At 42.7% G+C, this 22,272-nt stretch overlaps 1 protein-coding gene across 1 annotated transcript; it reads right to left on the bottom strand.

Annotated features, from left to right (window-relative positions):
- Nucleotides 1-277: 277 nt before the first annotated feature.
- On the bottom strand, nt 278-21,638 carry LOC139711632 (solute carrier organic anion transporter family member 4A1-like). The gene is made up of 10 exons (XM_071623492.1): nt 21,566-21,638; nt 20,367-20,841; nt 17,310-17,406; nt 13,419-13,540; nt 10,639-10,899; nt 6,227-6,425; nt 5,003-5,168; nt 4,118-4,290; nt 2,144-2,208; nt 278-1,692 (listed from the first exon to the last, which is right to left on the bottom strand). The coding sequence occupies exons 1-10, from the start codon at nt 21,587-21,589 to the stop codon at nt 1,394-1,396; spliced, it is 1,881 nt and encodes a 626-aa protein (XP_071479593.1). The 5' UTR covers nt 21,590-21,638; the 3' UTR covers nt 278-1,393.
- Between the last annotated feature and the right edge of the window lie 634 nt (nt 21,639-22,272).

Below are 22,272 nucleotides of genomic sequence, written 5' to 3'. Positions count from 1 at the left end.
GACACTGTACTGAGGCTATTTCATATCAAACAAATTGGAGGACGGATTAGAGTTAAACAAGATAACAATTAAGGGAATACAAGTCAATAATTTCAGAATAGGCCACTAGATCAATGGCGCATTACAAATGCTGTACTTATTATTATTATTATTATCTTGTTGCTATATCATGACAGTTGGGACAAACCTGGTTCATTTTACTCTTATCACAAACGCTGTCTGATGCTGATACAATTGTGATAATATTAGACCTTAAGTGATATAGTGGCACTGTATACATTTATCTGGTCGAACTTGATGAAGGCCTAGGTTGTATTTGTCTACAGATAACAAAAAGATTACCATATCTTCTTCCTTTTTTTTTTATTCTGTGCGACCATGTGTCATGGACAACTCGGAACAAAATAAGGGCCGGCTATAGTTTCAACAGTGATACAATTACTTTCATCGGCCGATTTTGCTGTCACTTGCATAGTCGCCTCCGCCTATTATATTGCTCAGAGACTTTTTGATTGCTGAGCCGAAATAGTAAATGTGGCGTGTTGACGTCGTTCTATAACTGGTTTATGCACGAAGCTACCGTTCTTGCCCATGGTCTGAATTGAGAATAATGAGTCTAATGAAATGTCGTCATCACCTTGAATAGAAATCGCTTATTCGCCTCATGGATGGCTCACGTGCTACCGATATGACGTCATTAACCTGCTGCTGTTGTATTTGTTGTTGTGTGGAATCAAAATGTTTTCTAGTCAGATGTTATCATGGCGGATATACGTTCGTGACCGACGTGAAGGTATTGTAATACGCTGCCCAAATGATTCTCAATTGCATTGTGGCGAAGCATAGACCTGACTGTCGGTCTGCGTGTGACGTCTTTAACACACAACGGATGTAAATCATCACGGAGACGGTCGCTCGAGTCATTTTGATGAGTTGCTGTACGCGACGTTGAGGGCGCGTGTCACGACCAATTCTTTCTCTCCTTCATCTTGTGGGCCAAGGGAGGTTGCAAAATGTCTCGCGTTGACTGGATATCACACCAACATGCTTTGCAGACGTAATGACAACCAACATCACAATTGTTTGGAGAAGAGATAAGAGGTCATACGTCATTGTCGATCATCATCATCATCATCATCATTGTCGTCGTCATCATCATCGCTGTCACAGCTGAAAAGTTTGCTGCTTAGAAGAAGCTCAGCTCTAGTCTCTGTGAACATGCTTTGCATTGTTCGCCGATGTAATGAGTTCGGGGTCACGATGGGACCAGACGATGCTAACCATGTACATTTGGGATACAGCGCGCTCGTTCGCAGGCTACGCATTGCTTGACGGCTCTCTTTGCGTCTATCTAACAACACGTTTGGACACAGTGCATTTTTCTACAGGTGTGCTAGGAAGTTGCTCCGTTTTCCTCAACGACTGCGTCTTTGCCAGTGGCGACATCAAGATCACTTTGATCGTCATTATCACTCGGAGTCCTGTATGTACTCGCTGGTTTATACGTACACCAGGCCGTGATGTACATCAGTCCGCTGACTATCTTGAGGGCGCACACTAACACGACTAGTCTCCACGCCAGGTTTTCGTTGTGGTAGAGCCAGCAGGAGCCGTACGTGCTGCACGTCTCCTGCCATTGCAGACACGTGCTGTCGATGATAACGCCGAAGAGGATGGGGCCTGGAATGGAGCCTAAGGAAGGCGGAGGAGAAAATAGAAACACAATATGCCGATTCAAGTTGACCTTAAATACGTAGAGCTAAGAAAACGTTTACGCCAAATGGATATAAACATGTGATATAATCAAATAATGGCCAAGCAAAAATTCACGTAAGTCGAAGAACTTTTCTCTGGTTCCTTGGATTCGACTTTAACCCTCTGCGCGCCACATTAATTACCTCTCCACAGGTTTGTGTGTGACATGTGTGCATATTTGACTCTATAGCATAGAAAGGGTTAATACGCGAGATTGACTGTGATTCTATGATATAGGCCTACGAAAATTCTTTAAACAAAATCTGTATAGTGGTCTGTTCTCCGCTTTGATAACTGTCGTCATTATTGATAGCGTGCCACTCATGCCCAACGAGGTTATGGTTGGAGTTGTAAGATAACAAGATAAATACAGAAAGAGGTTTCTTACCCAGACACCTTGCAATCACGGACTGCAGACCCAGCGCCATTGATCTCTGGGTCTCAGGAACTGACCTATAATAGAGAACACGAGATAACAGTAGTCTCAACAATACGGTGACTACTGTAAACCCTACCAAAACTATACAACTCGTCAACTGGAGTCAGAAATGAAACCATGTTCTACATCAAGTCGGCCTTATACAAAGGCGGCTCTCGCAATGGACTCGCATATTAATACGGTGGGCGGGGGACTCGCGCGCACGCAGCGATCGGATGTGAAGGCCGTGTCACACCTTTCCGGGCAAGCTACGCGGGCATGTGGCGAGGAGGTAGTTTCCAGCACGTAGAAGATTTTCCGCGGGCGAACAAGAATGTTTGCAAATTTTCGCATTTGTTTCTTACCTACTAGACGCGTACTACTTAGCTTCTACTTGCGTGCATTCCGTGTGACCTGCGTGAGAGCCAACTCCTGCGAGGTGCTGCAGGTAAGAGTCTCCTACTGGTGTTCTGCGTGTACCTCTGCGAGCGAACCCCACGACTCACTCGCAACAAGTTTTGAACATGCTCAAGGCCTTGTTATATCGTATCTGGGGAAGTTTTGCGGCTTGACTTGCGGGGAAACAAATTTGCTCCCTGGAGCTCTCCGCAGTTGGTCCGCATCTGACAGTACCTAGCGCGTATCTCGCCTGTACTTGCCCGGAGGTGCTCACGCAAGTCCGATTTAACCGCAGCCAAGTTTTGAGCCTGACCAAAACTTTTTCCGGGTGAGTCGCGGGGATGCGCGGAGAGGTCCGCGCAGAACGCCAGTAGGAGGCCCTTAGCGGCAGCACTTCGCAGGCAACTCCTACGCAGGTACTTCGCAGTCCCCGTATGCAGCTGCCAAGATAATGACATTCCGTGGGACTTCAGTCATTCCATCAGAGGAATTCCTTCACTGAGTTGTCAGCCCCACGCGACTGGTACAAAGGTCACACAGTATACCCGCAAGTAGAATTTAAGTAGAACGCGTCCAGCAAGTAAGACACTGTCATGTACTGACTCGCCCAAATCCTTGTTCGCCCTCAGAAATTCCCAGTATGCTGGAAAATCCCTACACGCAACAGAATGCATAGCTTGCCCGGAAAGGTGTGACAGGACCTAAACATGGTTGCGGGTAAAAAGATTTGCGTGCACACCTCCGGGTGACTACGGGTGAGATACGTGCTAGGTACTGTCATGTGCGGCTCATTCCGGGGACCTCCGGGTAGTAAAAATTGTTCTTTGCAAGTCGCAAGCAAGGCTTGTCCGGAAAGGTGTGACACGGCCTTGAGCGAGCTCCCTACCATCGCATCTCGCCGGTCGCGCGCTGTGTGTGCGAGTTCATTGCTCTCTGTGTGCGTGGGCTGAAATTATAGCGAGCTGCCTTTGCAAAAGGCGAACATCATGTAAGACTCCAGTATATACTCAATTCTGAGTGATACACGCCATTAAAAACCAAAACAAAACAACAAGGCAGCAAAGGAGACAAACGACTTTCACTACTCATCGTAACCTTTCTTTTATCTTTAATGTGATGAACCCCTAATTATGAGAGGTGAACACAATGACTAATCACAATATGTCACATACCTCTCTTTTAAACATCATTTCCTGGGATTTTTGCCACTCTTTATTGGTCTAACGTACTTTGGTGAATTTCCTAGAACTGCTAGAAATATGGAGACACAAGGATCTCGTACAGAGGACGCTGCTGGAATGTCATTAGCAATGCTCCTCGCTCGCACACGTAAAACAGTGCAATTTTTATTCTTTTTTTGTAGAAATATTCCTTTGACAAACGTCAAAACGTGTGCAGTTTGCAATAATCTCATCATTATCATCATCATTGCAAGAGTAGGTATATAACTGCCAAAGCCCACTATGGCAGTGGTCTCCCAAAGTAGGGTTTATTTAGTATTTAGTCAACCTGACATTGCTTCTCGGGGTGAATCCCACTCCTTACCGTAACGTGACGTTCAAGGCGGGAACCATCGGCATAAACATGACGACCAGAAGTATCACCAACAGAACCACGAAGATTGGGAGAGCGACGCAATCGCGACTGCACTTTCCCGGTTCCACCGTAGATGTCGCACCACCTGATACATACTCTGCGCAGGAACAATTGGTGTACGTCTACAAAGAGCAACGAATCATTATAATCAAAGAGTGTGTCAAGGGACCCGGCGAACACATTCTCTCTCCTTTATCTCAACACATAGTTAGAGAAAGTCACACTCGCAAATTCGCAAATGTCATCCCGCGACCAGTAGACAGTTTAAACCCATTATCGTAATCTTTTTTTTTCTCTTGATCATAATGTTTGCTTGATTTAACTGCATTAAGTAGAAAATAATATATTGGATATGGAATGGCTAGCAGAAGCTTCAACCAGGTAAAAATTGTATAATTTTGTTTAAAAAAAAACAAATCATAAAAACAAACAAGAACTGGTCGATATTGCTCCAATACCTACACTTTTACTTCGCCACGCACGCATAAAATGTGCACTAATGTAGTATTCAACTTGCATGAATTTCAAAACTGTGATTCGGGCAATTAATAGCGATCAAGTACAGGCGGAGAGGAGGAGAGTGTACCTCTTTGCTACAGGTCTTTGCTAACAATCTTATCAAACGTCAGAATATGAATATTACACTCTTATGTAACAGTCTTATGTAAAGTCTTTGAAAGACCGGTACAACATGTCCCAAACGTCTATGCTGCAATGCCAGGGAGGGACCACACATTCTGGGGGGGGGGGGGGGGAAGGGGGGGGGGAAGGGGGGGGGAGAAGAAAATGGATTTTCCAAAGAAATAAAGAAATGCCAAGGAGAAAGGGACTTACCCCGTTTTCAAACTCCACCGTGCATCCAGCGTGGCAAGGCGTAAAGAACTCCAAGCCGACTTCCTTCAGACACACCGGCACGTATTGGGCGGTATCACACTGGCAGTCCGCGTTACACGTGTACGTCAAATTAGAGGGGGTGTGAATAGCGCCAACAACGTCCGAACTGGAGAGCATAACGGTGAAAGTAGAACACGTACATGTAAGAACATAACAACAACGGAGAATAAAGGGTGAAGTCAACAAATATGCACGTAAAAAACACATTTACGGCTAACATTATGCCTAACCTGTTCATTTGAAATTGATATCACCCAAGAACTTGTCAGACACATTACCACCAAGCCATCACCTCTTTTTGCCTAAGAATTGAAAACACGTGAGATCTTTCTCCCATGTAATGTAAAATGGATCTCCCATAGGTCACCTTACGTTGCGTGTTGAAAAATCACTCGTCACCCTTTGACCTCGCCAATATAGACCAGCGAGTAAAGTTTTATCGACCAACCTGAGGAGTTTTATCGACAGATATTATTTCAAGTTTCTATGAGTCCACTTCAAGTCTATACCCCCAGATATTCTACATTTCTGATTGCAATCATCACGTGGACAGCACATGATCGTGCAATAAGGACAGAAAATCTTGTGCAACTATAGCTAGAACTCACATTGTGTTTCTACTCCTATGACGTTAACACATAACTACGATATCTATTTCGGTATCAACCAATTAATGTACACAATATACTTTTTGAGTGCAAAAAAAATCAAAACATCGCAAACGACAGCCTAATAATTATTGTGGCATATAAATTTTTTTTTCAACAGTGAAGTATATCCAAATATAATACAGCAACGCATAGTGTACACACATAAGTGAAATAGTAATAGCAGATTAGATGAAAATAGAATGTGCGAGATATATAAAAGAAAAGTGAATGTTCATTCCATGTAGCCTACATCATTTTGCATTACAGCGCTACGTAAAAACAAAACAAAAAAAAAAATTAACGTGCCAATGATCTTATAAGCCCATTCAATAATATTTGTATTAGCCAAATCGTACTGGGGTTTTACCCTGATTTGGAATGTACTTGCTATTATGATATGACAGACTGAGAGAATGGGAAAAGACAGACAGACAGACAGATAAGCAGACAGACAGACAGACAGACAGACATATATGACAGACAGACAGACCTAGCAGACAAGAACGACACCTACTTTGTTTGCTGGTAGCCGGCCGTGACGCCAGCCAGGGCGTTCTGCGGACACCGCAGGAAGAGGCTGGGGAAGACAAGAGTGGTGACGATGGTCATCAGTGTGCAGAACTTGAGCATGCCGGACACGCGGAGTTTGAGGCGTCTCAGCAGCCAGCCTCCGAGAAAGACTCCCCCAGCACCGCCCGGCACGATGCACGTCCCTATGGCAAGGAGCACACGAAGAGAGTTAGTCGGAAAGTGGACGAAAAAGTGAAGAAAGACAGAAGCCAACTATCTTCCAATACACTGCGGTTTATGGGTGTTATGTACGTACCCATATGTACTGAAAGAAGGGAGCACGTTGAAAAAAATGCACTGCCAGATACATACGAAACTGACATAAATAGTGTAAGTTGTAGTAATGACAATCTACATGCATTACAAAGGAGAATGATATTATTACCAATGCTGATTTAAAGATGATAAAAATAATCACGTAACAAGTTGAATTATTAATTCATCATGATTGATATTACTTCCATTGTAATCATAATTCATTACACTTCCATTATAATCATCATTTTTATACTTCCATTATAATTATCATTATAACCGATATTATGATCATTTATGTGATGATATGGTTTCATGTACCAAGGGCAGCCCCTCCAGTATTCATGATACTGTTCTCTCAGAGGCCTTCTATACTGATCATTATTTCCCGTCACCATAGATACCAGCATTCATGGTCCTCTGTCAGAGGGACCCCTTGGGTTACTACATCTTGATAGACGGACTTTGCGGGATTCGAACCCTGGTACTCTGTTTTTAAGGGATCTTGAGCATTGTCAACTATAACACACACAGTCATTTATATTCTGACATTTGGAAGCACAGACAGCACACAAGCAATGCGAGGTTAACCACTATCGAGCTCACAGGATCGAAGGTTTCACATTTAGGTCGAAAGAGGTGTGTCTATCGTAGAAATTTCGCGTCTGCCATCTAGGTCTTATACAAGAAATTGTTGCTAGAATGTGGAACTTGCGCCTGTTTGGCTTATAATTTTGTGATCACTGAACCCAGACGCTAACACGTAGAATCTACACCACTCATATCATTTCCATGGTTTGACAGACAGGTTTGATCAGGTTTCAGGAACAAAATACCACAACACGATCAGTCATGCAGAAGCAGACGAATTAAAGGGAAACATCTCGCTCTGCATGATGATGGAAGTATGAAGAAGGCGTCCTAATCATGCCAAACTGAGGAAAGTTGCTTGAAAACATCTCCAAACTTCATTATGCATGGATCGTTATCTACATAATACATGTATAATCGTTCATCCTACTTTGTGAGAAACATTCAGTTTCACTTTTTATGTGGAACTTTCTACCAATCCCACTTAAACATCGATACATTTACACCTGAACTTATTGTTTTCCCTACGACTTTGTAATTAAAAGTGTGACACATTGTGGGAGCCACGAGTCTCTAAATGTTCCTACAGATAAATGGCGATGTATAAACACTGTTTCATCATCATCATCATCATCATCATCATCATCATCATCATCATCATCATCATCATCATCGTCACTTACACCACTTAAAAGCACATTGCTATTGCCAAACAGGAACACGTAACATTTCAAGGACACTATGTTCGCACGGGCAGCAATATGAGTCATGACTTGTTGGTTTACTTGTTTTTACCAGCTTGAAGAAGAAAAATTCAATGACGTCATAACAAGTGACGAGATTTCCCTCCTCCCCCCCCCCCCTTCTGTGTACGAGACGCCCTGCTCGGATGATACACCAATGTTCACACGGCTATCACATCACTTTTCTGGAGTTTGAACGAAACTGGTGCTTTCAAAGCACATATTACTTTCTTTTCCATGGAGGAAGGGGATGGGGGGGGGGGGTCACAGGGAATCCCACTCCTCTTTCACGTTGACCTCAAGAATACAGTGAGGTGACTCTACCACAAAGGAGAAAGTTTGTGTCATGAGAATTTGGGTCTGCATTGTTAAAGTGATGAAAAAAAAATCCCACGTTTCGTTGGCTTGTATTAGGAACAACCACTGAAATAGATCACTACGAGTTTCATTTAATAAAAATGAGAGCAATATGGAACTTCAAAGTATCACATATTGTCACAAATTGATATATCGATTTTGTCGCATTAATACGTAAAAACTAGATGAAGTGACGTCATCACTTCACAACTCGGTTATGGTCTATTAGATTCAATATCATGATATTTTCTTTGTCAGTAATTTGCAAATGTAAATTCACGTCGACCTGAAAAAATATGTATAAATTTGTCAATACAATTCTATAGAATATCATGCAGAGGAGTATTTCCTTTATGTGCTTATAAGGAAGACGTGTTGGATAAAGATTTGTGTGTAGGCCACTAAGAGAAACTTTTGAGATAACAATATCTCGACTTTTCAGTTTAAAGAAATTTTGTATATCTTGTGTTTCATCCATATACCTTCTCATCGTTGTGTCTGTGTCACCACACTCTTCTAGGTGAACAGGATTTAAATGCGGGTTAAGTGTGTAGGACTTCGTCAGGCCGCTTTAACAGCTGCTTGATATTGAATACGGAGTTACGTCAGTTGGGAATTGAACGACAGAGGGCGGGCGAGCTATCGAATGAATAGAGTCTCTCTATCATTGTCTATGCAGGTAGTTGGCAGGGACTCAACGAATGAGTTGCCATCGCAGAGATATCCACTGATCTCTATGGTTGCTTTTCACTAACGCAAGCAGAAAATAAGATTCGAACTTTGCACTGCAAGCTAACGCAACCCATGACATTAATAAGAAAGAAAGTATACACAACTTAAAAAACACCAACATTTCCCCCAGATCAAAACAACATCACAAACAAAAATACAGAAACGGCGTTGTTGTTGCTATATGGGATTTTGGGTGCCATACGAAGCAATGAACACTGTCCCTAATGTTGTCTGACAAGTGGTAATGAGCATGACTAACTAGGCCGAGGAAATCACGCCCATTCGCACGAACGTTTATTACATTTTTCAAATGCTCCGTCGATTGTGTTGCCATGAGTTAACTCGCCATCATCGTAAATCAACTTGAAAAAGTCGTCATTAATGACGTCATAAATTATTGATGTTTTCCCGTAAGCATCTTTACACCATTCAACATCTTTACACTTAACAGCTCGTACTTCACTCAGAATTAATGGGACTTTCAGAGAACAGCTGTACTATAAAAATTGTGAGCCTCACATCGTAGTGGTCGGACAGCGAACCCAGCAGAGGAAATCGTGATCAAGCGAAACATACGAACAAACAAACAAAACAAACAGACGAACAAACAGCAAAGAGTCGGACAGAAACCAAATTACAAAACATACCGCACAGAACCGCGAGCTTTAGATCTGTGACGCGAACGCTAAGACGACGCCATTAGACTAAAAATGAATTGTGTTCTGCACACTCGCGAGACAACTGTTTCCATTGTTCAACCCGGGAGGCTGGGTCGTCTTAGCGTTCGCGTCACAGATCTAAAGTTCGCCATCATGTAGTAGATCTCTTTAAATACTGAATTATGACAGCCAAGATACCATAATGACAAAAATTAAAACAATAACGCAAACAATCATGGAGGTTATAATATAGGCAAGACATGAGAGAGTACAGTGACAAAGCTGAATCTAACTATTCAAAACCAATACTCAAACACGAACAATTTGTGGAGTGTGCGTCTTATGTTCGAAAGCACCATGGTGTGTTGAGTAAGGCTATGGATTTGTAAACAGAAGGTAATGGGGTTCGAGTCTCGCCAAGTGCGTTCATTCTTGGGCAAAATGTTTCGTCCATATATTTTCCCTCTTGATCCATGTGTACAAAATAATGGGTAGGCCTACCTGGTGACGCTATACCCCCCCCCCCCTTCCCGAACAGTGAAACCCTACGTGAATAGGACTACGTAAAATATAAACAATATCTATACAGCGCCCTTTCAAAATAGACTGACTCAAAGCGCTCAGGCAATTACAATAAAAAAAAAAGATACAAGAAATCAACAATAAATAATCACACTGAACTAAACTGAACAGAGAAAAGCAAAGCAAAGCAAAACAAAACAAACAACGACTTTCAACGTGATGTCATCATTAACCTGCTACATCTGGCGTAGCAGGTTATAGTTTAATAGTTCTGAAGAAATTCCACTGGTCCAGTGAAATTAAAGCAGAGATATAAAGAGGTTTGCATATCATTCTCATATCACATTGGGATGACGTCACCAGCGATATTGGACCACGTGCAGTAACACGTTTTATTTCTTCTTTCCCACACTCGCCACACTCACATCCTGTTTAGTCACGTCTGACAGCCTGCCGATTTCTCGCCATATGTTCCGTGTGGGAATTTGATCACTCACCGACAATTGTCGTGGCAACCGTGGCCGTGGCTGAGAACTGGTTCTCGATGAACTTGGGCAGGAACACGCCGAAGGCCGTGATCAGCAGCGAGTCCGAGCAGCCGGCGAATGTGGTGCAAAGAAACGTCGGGTTGATCACCAGGTACTTGATCGCCCGCGGGAGGTCGCCGGGCCTGGAGCCGAACCCTGGCTGGGTGGTGACCTCGAGTCCTGCGTTGGCGTGAGCCTGACATTCTTTTTCCGCCCGTATCTTGGCGGTAGCTGAAAGGGAATAACAGCACTCGAGTCAGTTACACTTCATGGAATGACTTCGCCAACATCGTACTTTGTTGTTGGTAGTTTGTTTGTAGTTGGTAACATTAATATAGAGATAAAACCTTCAAAAAGCATATTCATATAAAACCTTACGTCTGCTTAGAAATCACATGAACAAAAGAAAGGAAAGAAATAAAACAAGAGACCCGCGGGTCTAGCGCTCACCTGAGTATCGCAAGTTCACCTTTCACGCAGTCACTAATCTAAATTATTCACAGCTCTACCAAAATTTGACGAGGCATTCTCAAGTGGAAGATGAAATGTACAATAAGGGCCCAATTTTTTCAAGATTCCTTAATTTGGGGGAATTGGGGCCCCCTGGGGCCCTCTGGGTGGGGCATGGTGCCCAGTTTGATAAATTGAGATCCTGACCACCTAGGGATGCTACCTGCCAAGTTTGACAAAAATCCATCATGAGGTTTTCAGGAAGAAGATGAAAATGTACAATTCAGGCCCCCCTTTGGACCCTTTCAACCACGCCCCCTACCCCCAAGAGGGGCACCCCTGGATCTCCTATGAACAAACTTGAAACTACAGTCATTAATGTACTCACTCATAGTATTATCTCAGCTCTATAACTTCTGATTCTAGAGAAGATTTTTAAAGATTCCTTCATTTGGGGGGTTTGTGCCCCCTGGGGGCCCCCTGGGCGGGGCATGGTGCCTATTTTAACAAATTGAGATCCTAACCCCCTAGGGATGCTACCTGCCAAGTTTGGTGAAAATGGGTCATGGGGTTCTCAAGAAGAAGATAAAAATGTACAATTTAGGCCCCATTAGGACCCCTCCTCATCCCCCCCCCCCCCCGGGTCCCAAGGGGGGGGGGGGGGCACCCCTGATTCTGCCATGAACAAACTTGAAACTACAGTCATCAATGTGCTAACTCATAGTATTAACCTAGCTCTATCACTTCTGGTTCTAGAGAAGACGATTTTTGCGGATTCCTTAATTTTGGGGGGTTTGGGCCCCCTGGGGGCCCCCTGGGTGGGTCATGGCGCCCATTTTAACAAATGGAGTTCCTAACCCCCTAGGGATGCTACCTGCCAAGTTTGGTGAAAATCGGTCATGGAGTTCTCAAGAAGAAGATGAAAATGTACAATTTAGGCCCCATTAGAACCCTCCCCCACCCCCCTCCCCTGGGTCCCAAGGGGGGCACCCCTGATTCTGCCATGAACAAACTTGAAACTACAGTCATCAATGTACTAAGTCATAGTATTAACTTAGCTCTATCACTTCTGGTTCTAGAGAAGAAGATTTTTACAGATTCCTTAATTTTGGGGGGTTTGGGCCCCCCTGGGGGCCCCCTGGGTGGGGCATGGTGCCCATTTTAACAAATTGAGTTCCTAACCCCCTAGGGATGCTACCTGCCAAGTTTGATGAAAATCGGTCATGGGGTTTTCAAGAAGAAGATGAAAATGTAAAAAGTTTACGCACGACGCACGACGCACGACGGACGACGGACGACGGACGACGGACGCCGGACGAAGGGCGATCGCAATAGCTCACTTGAGCCTTTGGCTCAGGTGAGCTAAAAAATCACTCCAATTATTTCAGGGAACACATGTCCTGTAAAGGAGATGAATATTGAATTAAAGGTCTACCACGAAACATCTAAGATATCGGCCGTTTCTTTGAACGATATCTAACCACGAGAAAAATTACGTATTGATATTTAAATGTCACGTGAGTTCAGAGCATTCATGAAATAAATCATGTATCTCTGACAAAACTACGATTCAATTTCAGCTTAAACGCCAAGATTCATCCCTTCCTTTATCTGTGATTACAAACAACTGAAGAAAAAAAGACCCTAGTTATCCCCAAGACAATTTCGTTATCATTCAATAGCCTACATTTTCATTACTTGATATGACTTGGACCATCCATATACGGTTATGAAAATATATTTTGTATTCATGGCCGCCCTTGTCATATCAAGTAATGGAAATAATAATATAATACAAAAAATGTAATAATAGCGCCCCATATAATATGTGGGGCGCTGTGGCATAGTGGATAAGACTCCCTACTCCCGAACGGAGGACCCCGAGTTCGAATCCCTCCCAGTGCTTACGTCCTTGGACAAGATGTTTTTACCCACAATGTCCCTCTCGACCCAGGTGTACCTGGCAACGCTAGGGTAATAATAATAGCAGGGCCCTCTAGTAGAGCAGTGGCAACACTGAAGAGGCTACCCTGGGTAAATAAGATATTATTATTATTATTATTATTATTATTATTATTATTATTATTATTATTATTATTATTATTATCATTATTATCATCATTATATGATGATAATAATAATAATAATAATAATAATAATAATAATAATAATAATAATAAGTGATATCATAAATGTAATGGTGACGATGTTGATCATAAAAAAATCACAATGTTATCATCTTCCCCTCATCATAATGCTTTCGCTACGTTTCGTCATCCACCCATCCTATAAGTCCTTACTCGGGAGTTCTCGAGGGTAGGCGCCAAGAGGTACGGCGATGAGAATCATGGCCACACCGGCCATGACGAAGCCAATCCACCAAGCTCCGACCCATCCCGGGTCATCGGGTGACAGATCCACTCTGATATAGCCATGCAGGGACAAGGAACAAGAAAGAAAGGAAACATATGTCGACTTGGATCTCAAAACGGGCTATGCACCATGTTAAAGGGATCGTATAGTTTTGATTGAGATGGAGATTCAGCTTATTACTTTTTGGAAGATAACTTCAAAACCACTTATGAAAATATTGAACAGCATACAAATGTAAGAGGAATTTAAAGTTTATTCAATGAAAATTGGTTTTGGGAAACTAGGCCGGGCTATTTAGGTAGATGATGGAGCCGGGGGGGGGGGGGGGGCTCCCAGGCCCCCCCCCCCCTCCAGATCTCGGCCGTCGACCGCGCAATCGCGACGAAAATTGGCACACACATTGCCTATGATGTAATCTATAGTACCATGAAGTTGATTTTTTTAAGAAATTATTATTTACACTAAATTATGCTAATTTATGCACAATGATGCATGAAATCAGACAATTTGGTATAAATCACTAAATAAGGCTCAAAACAGGCACATTTTTGTGTCGATATTCTTTTTAGTGTCCTTAGCAAATGTAAGACAAAAAAAATTGTGCAATCAGAAAAAATTTCCTAAGTATTTTATTGTTTTTTTAAATTTCTTATGTATTTCATTGTTTTTTCGACTTTATGTTTTTCATTGTTTTTTTCGATGAAATTTGTCCGCGACATCGTTCCGAACAAGAAAATATGTTATTAATTGATTTTAATCAATATAACCCCAAAATAATCATGCTTTTATGAAATTTGCCTGTAAACACAGTTTGCGTTGAAATTGTACACGAATTCACGTTTTTGAGCAATTTTTGGGCTGACATGCACGCGCATATTTATGCGCAACTTCGGAACCGCGGGCCCGGGCATCGCAAATTTGGTGTCAAAAGATGCGGGAGACTCGAAAGAAAAAAGTCATGAAACGTCGCGGCGATAGCTTCTCGCTATAGCGATACATCGCGCGAAACGTCGAGAGGGGGGGGGGGGGGGGGCCCGCCCGGCCCCCCCCCCCCCCCACCCCGGCCTAGTTAGGGTTAAGAAAAGGTGGGTCCCACCATTTCTTAGGATGATTTTGCTTTAGATATCTCAGCCATTTCAAAACCAATTTCCATCAAAATAACTTTGAGTTCCTCTTAGAATCATACATGTTCTTTCACATTTCATAGGAGGTTTCCCATTATCTCACAATAAAGGTGGAAACCTGAAGCTGACCACCTCAACCGAAATTGTGCCATCCCTTCAATAGCACAATCTCAAATTAACAAGAATGGAGTTAACTGTTTTACGATCAAAATCTTCAAATTCACGTTTTTATACACATCATAAACATCAATAGAAACATAAATGAATTTGAGCGGGGCACGGGGATCCAAGCTCCCCAGTACCCCCCCCCCCCCCAACTCCCAACACACGCATACACATCTTCTTTCCTTCTAGATATCCTTCTGCTCCCTTTCGCGTTGATCTTTTATACTATCTTCTTCTTTTCTTTCTTTCTTTTCTATTTTGTGCACATTTTGATGTCACATTAATGGGGCCGATCAAAGGGTTCGGATGTCAGACAGCAATAAGAGTTCATCTTTGCCTGTGTGTTATCCCATTGTAAAATTCTTCATCATTTCCTATCAGAATGAATTTTGCTTAATCGTTTTCCAAAACTCCAAAATTTGGTATCGAATTTATACGCAGTGCTACGACCTTGTGCCATAAACTCCCAGAAAATCGCCGTCTGAAGAATTGGCAAATTCAACAGAAATAATCGTTCACGATATTGTGTGTTCCCACAAAGAGAAGACCAGGTCACATAAAGTTACTCTAACGATACAATAAGGGACTAACAGACTGCCACGGTCTAGAAACCTTGCCTGGTGCTGCCGTATACTTTTCACTTTTACGATGGTACTGAGGACTTCTTTGAAAAAGAAAAGGAAGAAAATGATTACGGACCCAAAATTGACAACTACTCCCAGTTATTTAGATAATGATAACACAGTCCTACGGATTCTAGAAAGTAACTTTTTGTCTGATCTGGTGCAAGCAATAGTCTGGTTGGACAAACAAGTCTGAATGAAGGGATGACGATCAAAATGATTATTGTCTTGGTTCGTTTGCTGTTTTTTCAGGTCTTTTTTTTGTGATTGGTTATCGCCTTCCCTGGGGATTCCAAATCCCCGGGGTCATTGGTCTCCTTGATTCCCCGCTGTTAAGCAGCTTCACATGATCAGTGTCTGTAATAAGGCACGAAAAGAGCCTCACATTATGACTCTAAACGGTGATTACACCTATAAGTCATAAGGAAGGGGTGCGAGCGACCTCTCTCCTTGATCTGAATACACCAATACATTTGGTCGTAACATGCACGTTGAGCTATACGATGTGATGTAAGACACATGAAAGAACTCTGGCCGGATAACGAGCCAACATTTTCTCACTTAAATACGATTAATGTCTTCAAAACCGAGCGGAGCAAAACCGCATTGCCAATTACTGAAGCCAGCTAAGTGTGCGTTTTCACGTCGATTTGACAATACTGGAAAAACGCACTATTGCCTTCGCTCACTCAAGCAACGGTGGTCTTACACACGTTTTCCTGGAAAAAGCCCTTTTTATGGAACATTTGTTATTTGAAGCATAAAAGGTACTGAGACGGATAATGCTCACATTTAGAAAAAAAAAATGATGAGTTTCAGACTGTTTTGTCAGGCTTTTCTTTGGTTATTTTCGTTGGAATCATGTTTTCTTTCTTTCTGTCTTTTTTGAATTGAGCTGGGTGTGTGGTTCATTAGTGTATTCTAAGCTTCTAACCATATTGTGAGTTCTATAAATACCCAGCTAGGATTCGTTGCTTTCTATTGTGACTAGCATAAAGTTTAGCGGGGAAAAATACGGCGTTTGGGATTGCGATATCGGAGAACCACGTATCATTCTAGCGAATAGGATCTACAGGTAAGCTATTCCGTCATCTAATAAATAAGACAAAAAAATGATAGAGAATAATAAAAACTGGGTCATTAAGAGACAGTTGATACATTCATAGAAACATGAACCTATTGTTTACGGAATATCCATTGCTCTCGGTAAAACGCCTCACGTTCTTAGACATGTTTATCGCATCATGGTGTACTTCATGTCACACGAAACGCTGATATCGCTTAACTCATAGCCTCTGAGACAGTTCATCAGCAGCCTACAGGATACTGCTGAGCATTACCATCTGTCGCACACAGAGGGTTAACTTCTCCCCATCGGAGCAATAGGGCGAGCGAAACACGCGAAACACTAAACCCCGTGCACGGGAGGTGAAAATAAATCTGCTGTCTGTGATGCTGTCAAAGGTCACGAATGGTTTGGATGATCAAATGATATGTAATATCAGGAGTGGTATGAAAACCATGCAAGCGACATCATAACTCGTGCACACGAATTCAGTCGGGTCAAATTGCTCTTCGTTATCAATTACACATTGCTTCGTAAACCAAGTGTCTAAGGGCGGAGTACAATACATCATCCCTCTAAAACCTGCGTCAAAGTTGACAGCACTACCTCCCTACCCCCCCCCCCCCCTTCAAATTCATGACAGTTGGGGTAATCTGTCATGGCAATACTCTAGCGATCTTCAAGGAAAATATTGCTTAAAACATCATCAATTCGCTCCCAGTTAATCATACTCCTCCAGACACCCTGTATTAAAACGTTTTCTGAGCTCCTGTAATCCATGAATGCTAGCGAGACTAAATAATAATTTTGATAGCTATAACGCCCAGCTCAGTCCCTTACCCATCCGGCAGATTGAGGTCGGTGAAGATCGTCAGCGACACTCCGGCCACCACGTAGCCAAGGGCGGGGCCTACCGTGCTGAGGGCGTAGTATATACCTGCGACAGTCCAGAGAGGAAAGAGAAGTATATTCATTATATCAAACACAATGAAGAAGTACCAATGAAGGAACTGTGAGAGAAATAGATTAAGACAGAGAGAGAGAGAGAGAGAGAGAGAGAGGGAGAGAGAGAGAGAGAGAGAGAGGGGGGGGGGGGGGGGAGGGGAGGAGAAAAGTAGAGAAAAGAGACAAACATAAGGAGCCGAAACTATCCACTTCTCACCGTACTTAGCACTGTCGTGTCAAAACCTCTTCAGTTCAGAATAACCTTTTGATGTCTCACACTATTATGAGCGCTCTACTACTCTCCAAAAACTAGATTCCAACACAATAAGCTGCAATTTTCTGGATTTAAGAGGGAGGTGGGAAGGACCAGACAAAAAACTGAACACCAGAACGGAATCTTTTATTAGGATCAATTTGGGACAGGACAGTGGAGATGACCGCATTACAAATTTTACCAACACGTGCAGTTACGCATGGGACCTACTGAGGAAGGCGGTGAGGAATTAAATGTTTACACCTCCTGGGCCCCGTTGCTAGAAACTTTGCGTTTAAACGCAACTTGCAACTGATTGTCACCGGCCAATCAAAATCATTGTTGCATGCATGTCTTCTTAATAGGGCAGACCCTGAGCTAATCAGAATGGTAGTTTCAAAATTAGCAATTATTTGCAATTGATTGCAACTTTCTTGCAACGGGGCCCTGAAGACTTTGCAACGTTCGCAGACTTGACGTGAGAGCAATAGTAATTGGTTAGATATCAAGTAAACAAAGCGAGACTGGCAAATGAAAATGAGAGTAATGTTGACAGGTTGTACGTGGACTACTGTCGGACAGAATTTCGGACCAAAATGTGGCACCAAAGCAAGTAACGGCTCAAGGCTGCTGCTTACGTTTGTTCAGTCTTCTATTTTCTCCATTAAGAACAATCTTCAAAACTTATAAGGGATTTGTGTGTGTGAGCGTGTGGTCCTGATTCATTACACATGGACGATGAAGCAGGAGCTAAACTCATTGCTATTAATGTGTATCGTCTCAAAATATTGCATCGGTCACTATGTTGTGTGATTGTATTATGATCTAAAAAAAAAAACATTGTCTGAAAACATTTCGGGCTCTATATCAAAAGTATGGAGGTACAAGGGTGAAGATGGAAGGAACCAAGACTATGAATCGAATGCGTATAGTATTCTGCGTGCAACAATTGTTCTTGAAAGTGATCACAGTCCCAATAAAATCTAAATTCATCATTTCACCTTACCTATTGGCCCACACACAAACTATAATTCACTGCATGACCACTGACTTTGCATTTCGAATTGAAATCAAAGAAGAAAACAAAAATGCATTTTTGCATTAAATGATATTTGTGTTGAAATAACCAAGCAAAGATTCTGCGTGTACAAATCAATGGGGTGTTGTGAGGTCACGACCATGTCATCCCATCTAATTTGCATAATCACGATTGCCATCAACATCACTGTCCCTTTAAATCACGTCAATCTTTAGAATTCCGTAACATTTTTGCTTGTGTGTGTGTGTGTGTGTGTGTGTGTGTGTGTCCCATTTGGAGGGAAACTTCTATTAACCCTTTACCGCGGTATTACTCATCAATGAATATTCACCTGAAAGTTGGAAGGCAACGCACTTTTAAACTGATGTCACTCGGTTCATTCTTTCATGTGGAGCTAGTCTAGATTCTGGACTATCTTACCTTTTTGCGTAAACGCGCAACACGACCTATATTGTGTGTCAAGTTGTGAAATTGCACAAGTCAAGATAAACCATGGAGTTAGCAATAATATTCATGGATGTCCATGAAAGAACAGATCCTGGAGAACGCGTCTTTGAATGACTTGTGGTTGTCGTGCCTGTGACACGTTTGCTCCTGAGACAATTGCTCCAGTCTTTGTATTCTTAAAGGACTTGGAATTAGAGTTACAATTGCGATAGGGTTTCCTTTTAGGTTTGGTCTGATGTGAGGGCTAGGATTAGGGTTAGTGTTCTGTTTGCGGGTAGGTTTTATGTTTAGCTTACCATTCAGATATTTCACGGGAGCAATTGTCGCAGGAGCAAATGCCATACTATGATGCTAACCGTCGTACCACGGCGACGGGCAAAGATACAGAAAACAGTCCAGAATCTAGACTACTGCCTCACAGAACAATCCAGTAAAGAACGCGTCAGGTGAGAGGGCGCGCTATTAAAAAAAGTGTCTCCACAGCCCATTGTCTCCATCAAAATTTGTTTGCTTAACACCTGTCGTCTTTGGATTTCGCCCTAGTATCACCAGTTAGTGAGGGGTGATGGGGGCACCTCACTACAGGTGCGACTTGGCGTACCTGTCGGCAACTTGATTCCTATCAAAATACCTTGCCGTTTTGTTCGATGCCGTTGTTGTTGTTTTTCTTTTCCACAAAAGCATAATATACCACCTTTGTGAAAACTTGGCAAGGGTGTGAAAGATATTATGTTCCCACCAACCATGTTTTCCCCCTCGGATTCCTCCCTCATTTCTCTCGTTGTAGGCCTCAAAGAAACTGACATCCAAGTGACTGATATACGTTTGGATAATTCGGACTCACACTCACACTCAATTTTGATCACTTGCCCCTTGTTCAAATGGTTCTTTATTCTATCATTTGACATAAAATCAACTCACTTAGTGATCTTTTCGATAAGAAGGGACCACAAAAACTAAAGAATTTGGTATGCCGTTCGGGAGGATGCACAAAAAAAAAGAGTTGAAATATCAATTTTCGGACAGAAAATAGAGAGACATAGAGCGTGAAGGAAAAAAAGGGGGGTGTTGGTTTTGTAACATAGCGAGTACACTATTGCGGTAGAACCTGCTTTATTCCCAGGTGAATGCTTACGCGCAATTTCGTAAGTAAACTCTACGTGTGTGTGAATGAATGTGAGTATGATAAGTCAAATATATTATAATGTCTCACCCAGGTAAACGCCGCTCTGTTTAATCGGGACGCTCTCGTCCAGCACGGCAATGCCGAGCGTGTACACCGGAAGTGACCCAAGTGCCAAAAGAACCTGGGCTGCCCCAAATAGATAGAGATAGCTATGAAAGCCATCATCTGTTTTGCCATCGGGACATTGCTTGTAGTCCACGGCATCGTCCACGGCGTTCTTACAGACTCCGACTTCGCCATCGCCTTCGTGAAAATCATCGTACGGGGGCGTGGTGAAGTGGGGCAGCGCGAAGAGAAGCGACCCCACCCCGACGATCAGACAACCAATGGCTATCCAGCGTGGCTTGTGACCACGCCCACCGACGAAGGTGACGAAGAGGATGAAGACGATGTTGGTGGCTTCGTAGATGCTGACGAGGAATCCGTAGTCCTTGCTGCGAAGTTGGAATCGACGTTCAATCGACGTCGCGCTGCTACCAATCAGCCCGCTTGCGATCATACCCTGGCAGAGGTACAATTTGTAAAAGAACAAGAGAATTTGAAGTTCATTGTTGAAAAACATAAATGCTTTCTATAATTGAAAACGACAGACATGTCTTTTGATATCATTACAGTAAGACGTATCACTATGATCGTTCAGTGGAATGATAACTTCGCCAAAAAGGGGAATTTGCTTCTGTTTGTTTGTCTGTTATATTTTTGTATCAATTCATTCATTGGTTATGTCAGACCCTTGGCATAGGCACGACTTACAGCTACAGCTTGAACTTGAATGATATGCATAAAAAATTAAGTGCGTACAAAGGATAACTCCAATTGACAGAGAAGAATCATCATCAAGTAATGATGACATTTATATCGTCATCATCACTATCACTATTATACAATAACATCATTATCGACGTTACCATTAGTATGATTTTAAGTTCTTAAGCTTAGTTAGTACCCATATGGTTCTAAAATCCTTTCTTAATGTTACAAAATTATACAAACTTTCCGGGGATATTGAGTTAACGACTGTTTCTACACCCTGGCAGCTCTGACCAACGGAAATGAAATTGTACAAACAAGCTGTATCTTAGATTGGTTTTCATTGTAAACTTCCATGCACCATTCAAGAAGTGCCACACATGTGAATAATAACAGAATAATCTAACAATTTTCATCGTTGTTAACGAAATATCTTTGCTTCCTGACAAAAAACACCACTTTTAAGGAGAGCTTACCTGAAAGAGTACGACAATACACATGACTCCGAGAAGCCAGGACGCTACGTTGAATCGTTCCAAACACGCTGGATACCAGCCACACCAGCCGCATCTCAGCTTCTCACTCCGCCCATCGGAGGCGTCCTCTTCATCCTGGTAGATCTTTCCCGCTCCGTTCCCGAGAATCTCCCCGCTTTTCGCTCCCCCGTTGGCGACACTATCTTCGCTCCAGAACTTGGTGGCGTCCATCCCAGCGCCCCATCCCACATTCCCATTCTGTTCCCGCTGTTCCCGCTCTTCAACGCTCAGTTCGTAGGTCGGGGTGCCGTTCTCAATGAAGTCGACCCTCATGTACTTATACTTGATCGGCTCTTCACCTCTCCCGTTGCAAGGTACAGCTTCGACCGTCATGTTCGCCCGAGCAATGGTCACTTTCCAGTTCTTCAAGAATACCCCCAATGCATTCAATTGGGACCCCCTTCACTCTCCACTAACTCCGCGGCACTTTCCCCGTGGTTGCGGCTACTGTTCCATGAAGGACTGCGAAGTCGTGAAGCTCTCTCGAACAAAAGCTGAAAGGGAGAATGGCCGATACGAATGCACTTTTAGTAATAGAAAGTGAACAAGTGGAACAGACATTGAAAGAAAGAAAGGGGTGGGAATAGAAGCAGATGAACAAGGAACTGATAATGAAATGGAGGTATTGTTATCACAAGTGTTAATAG

This window comes from Diadema antillarum, unplaced genomic scaffold, assembly GCF_040938485.1.
Source record: "Diadema antillarum isolate AM-2024a unplaced genomic scaffold, OU_Dant_1.0 seq00001676_RagTag, whole genome shotgun sequence".
NCBI classification, from domain to species: Eukaryota; Metazoa; Echinodermata; class Echinoidea; order Diadematoida; family Diadematidae; genus Diadema; species Diadema antillarum.
This window is presented reverse-complemented; position numbering and strand designations above follow the sequence as displayed.

What these genes read in the sequence shown, in the direction of transcription:
- LOC139711632 (XM_071623492.1), bottom strand. Translation starts at nt 21,589, where the DNA reads ATGTGTATTGTCGTACTCTTTCAG. An exon ending in GTATTGTCGTACTCTTTCAG is followed by an intron (nt 20,842 to 21,565) that starts GTAAGCTCTCCT and finishes TACCTCTGCCAG; the next exon opens with GGTATGATCGCAAGCGGGCT. An exon ending in GACCTCAATCTGCCGGATGG is followed by an intron (nt 13,541 to 17,309) that starts GTAAGGGACTGA and finishes TGGCTATATCAG; the next exon opens with AGTGGATCTGTCACCCGATG.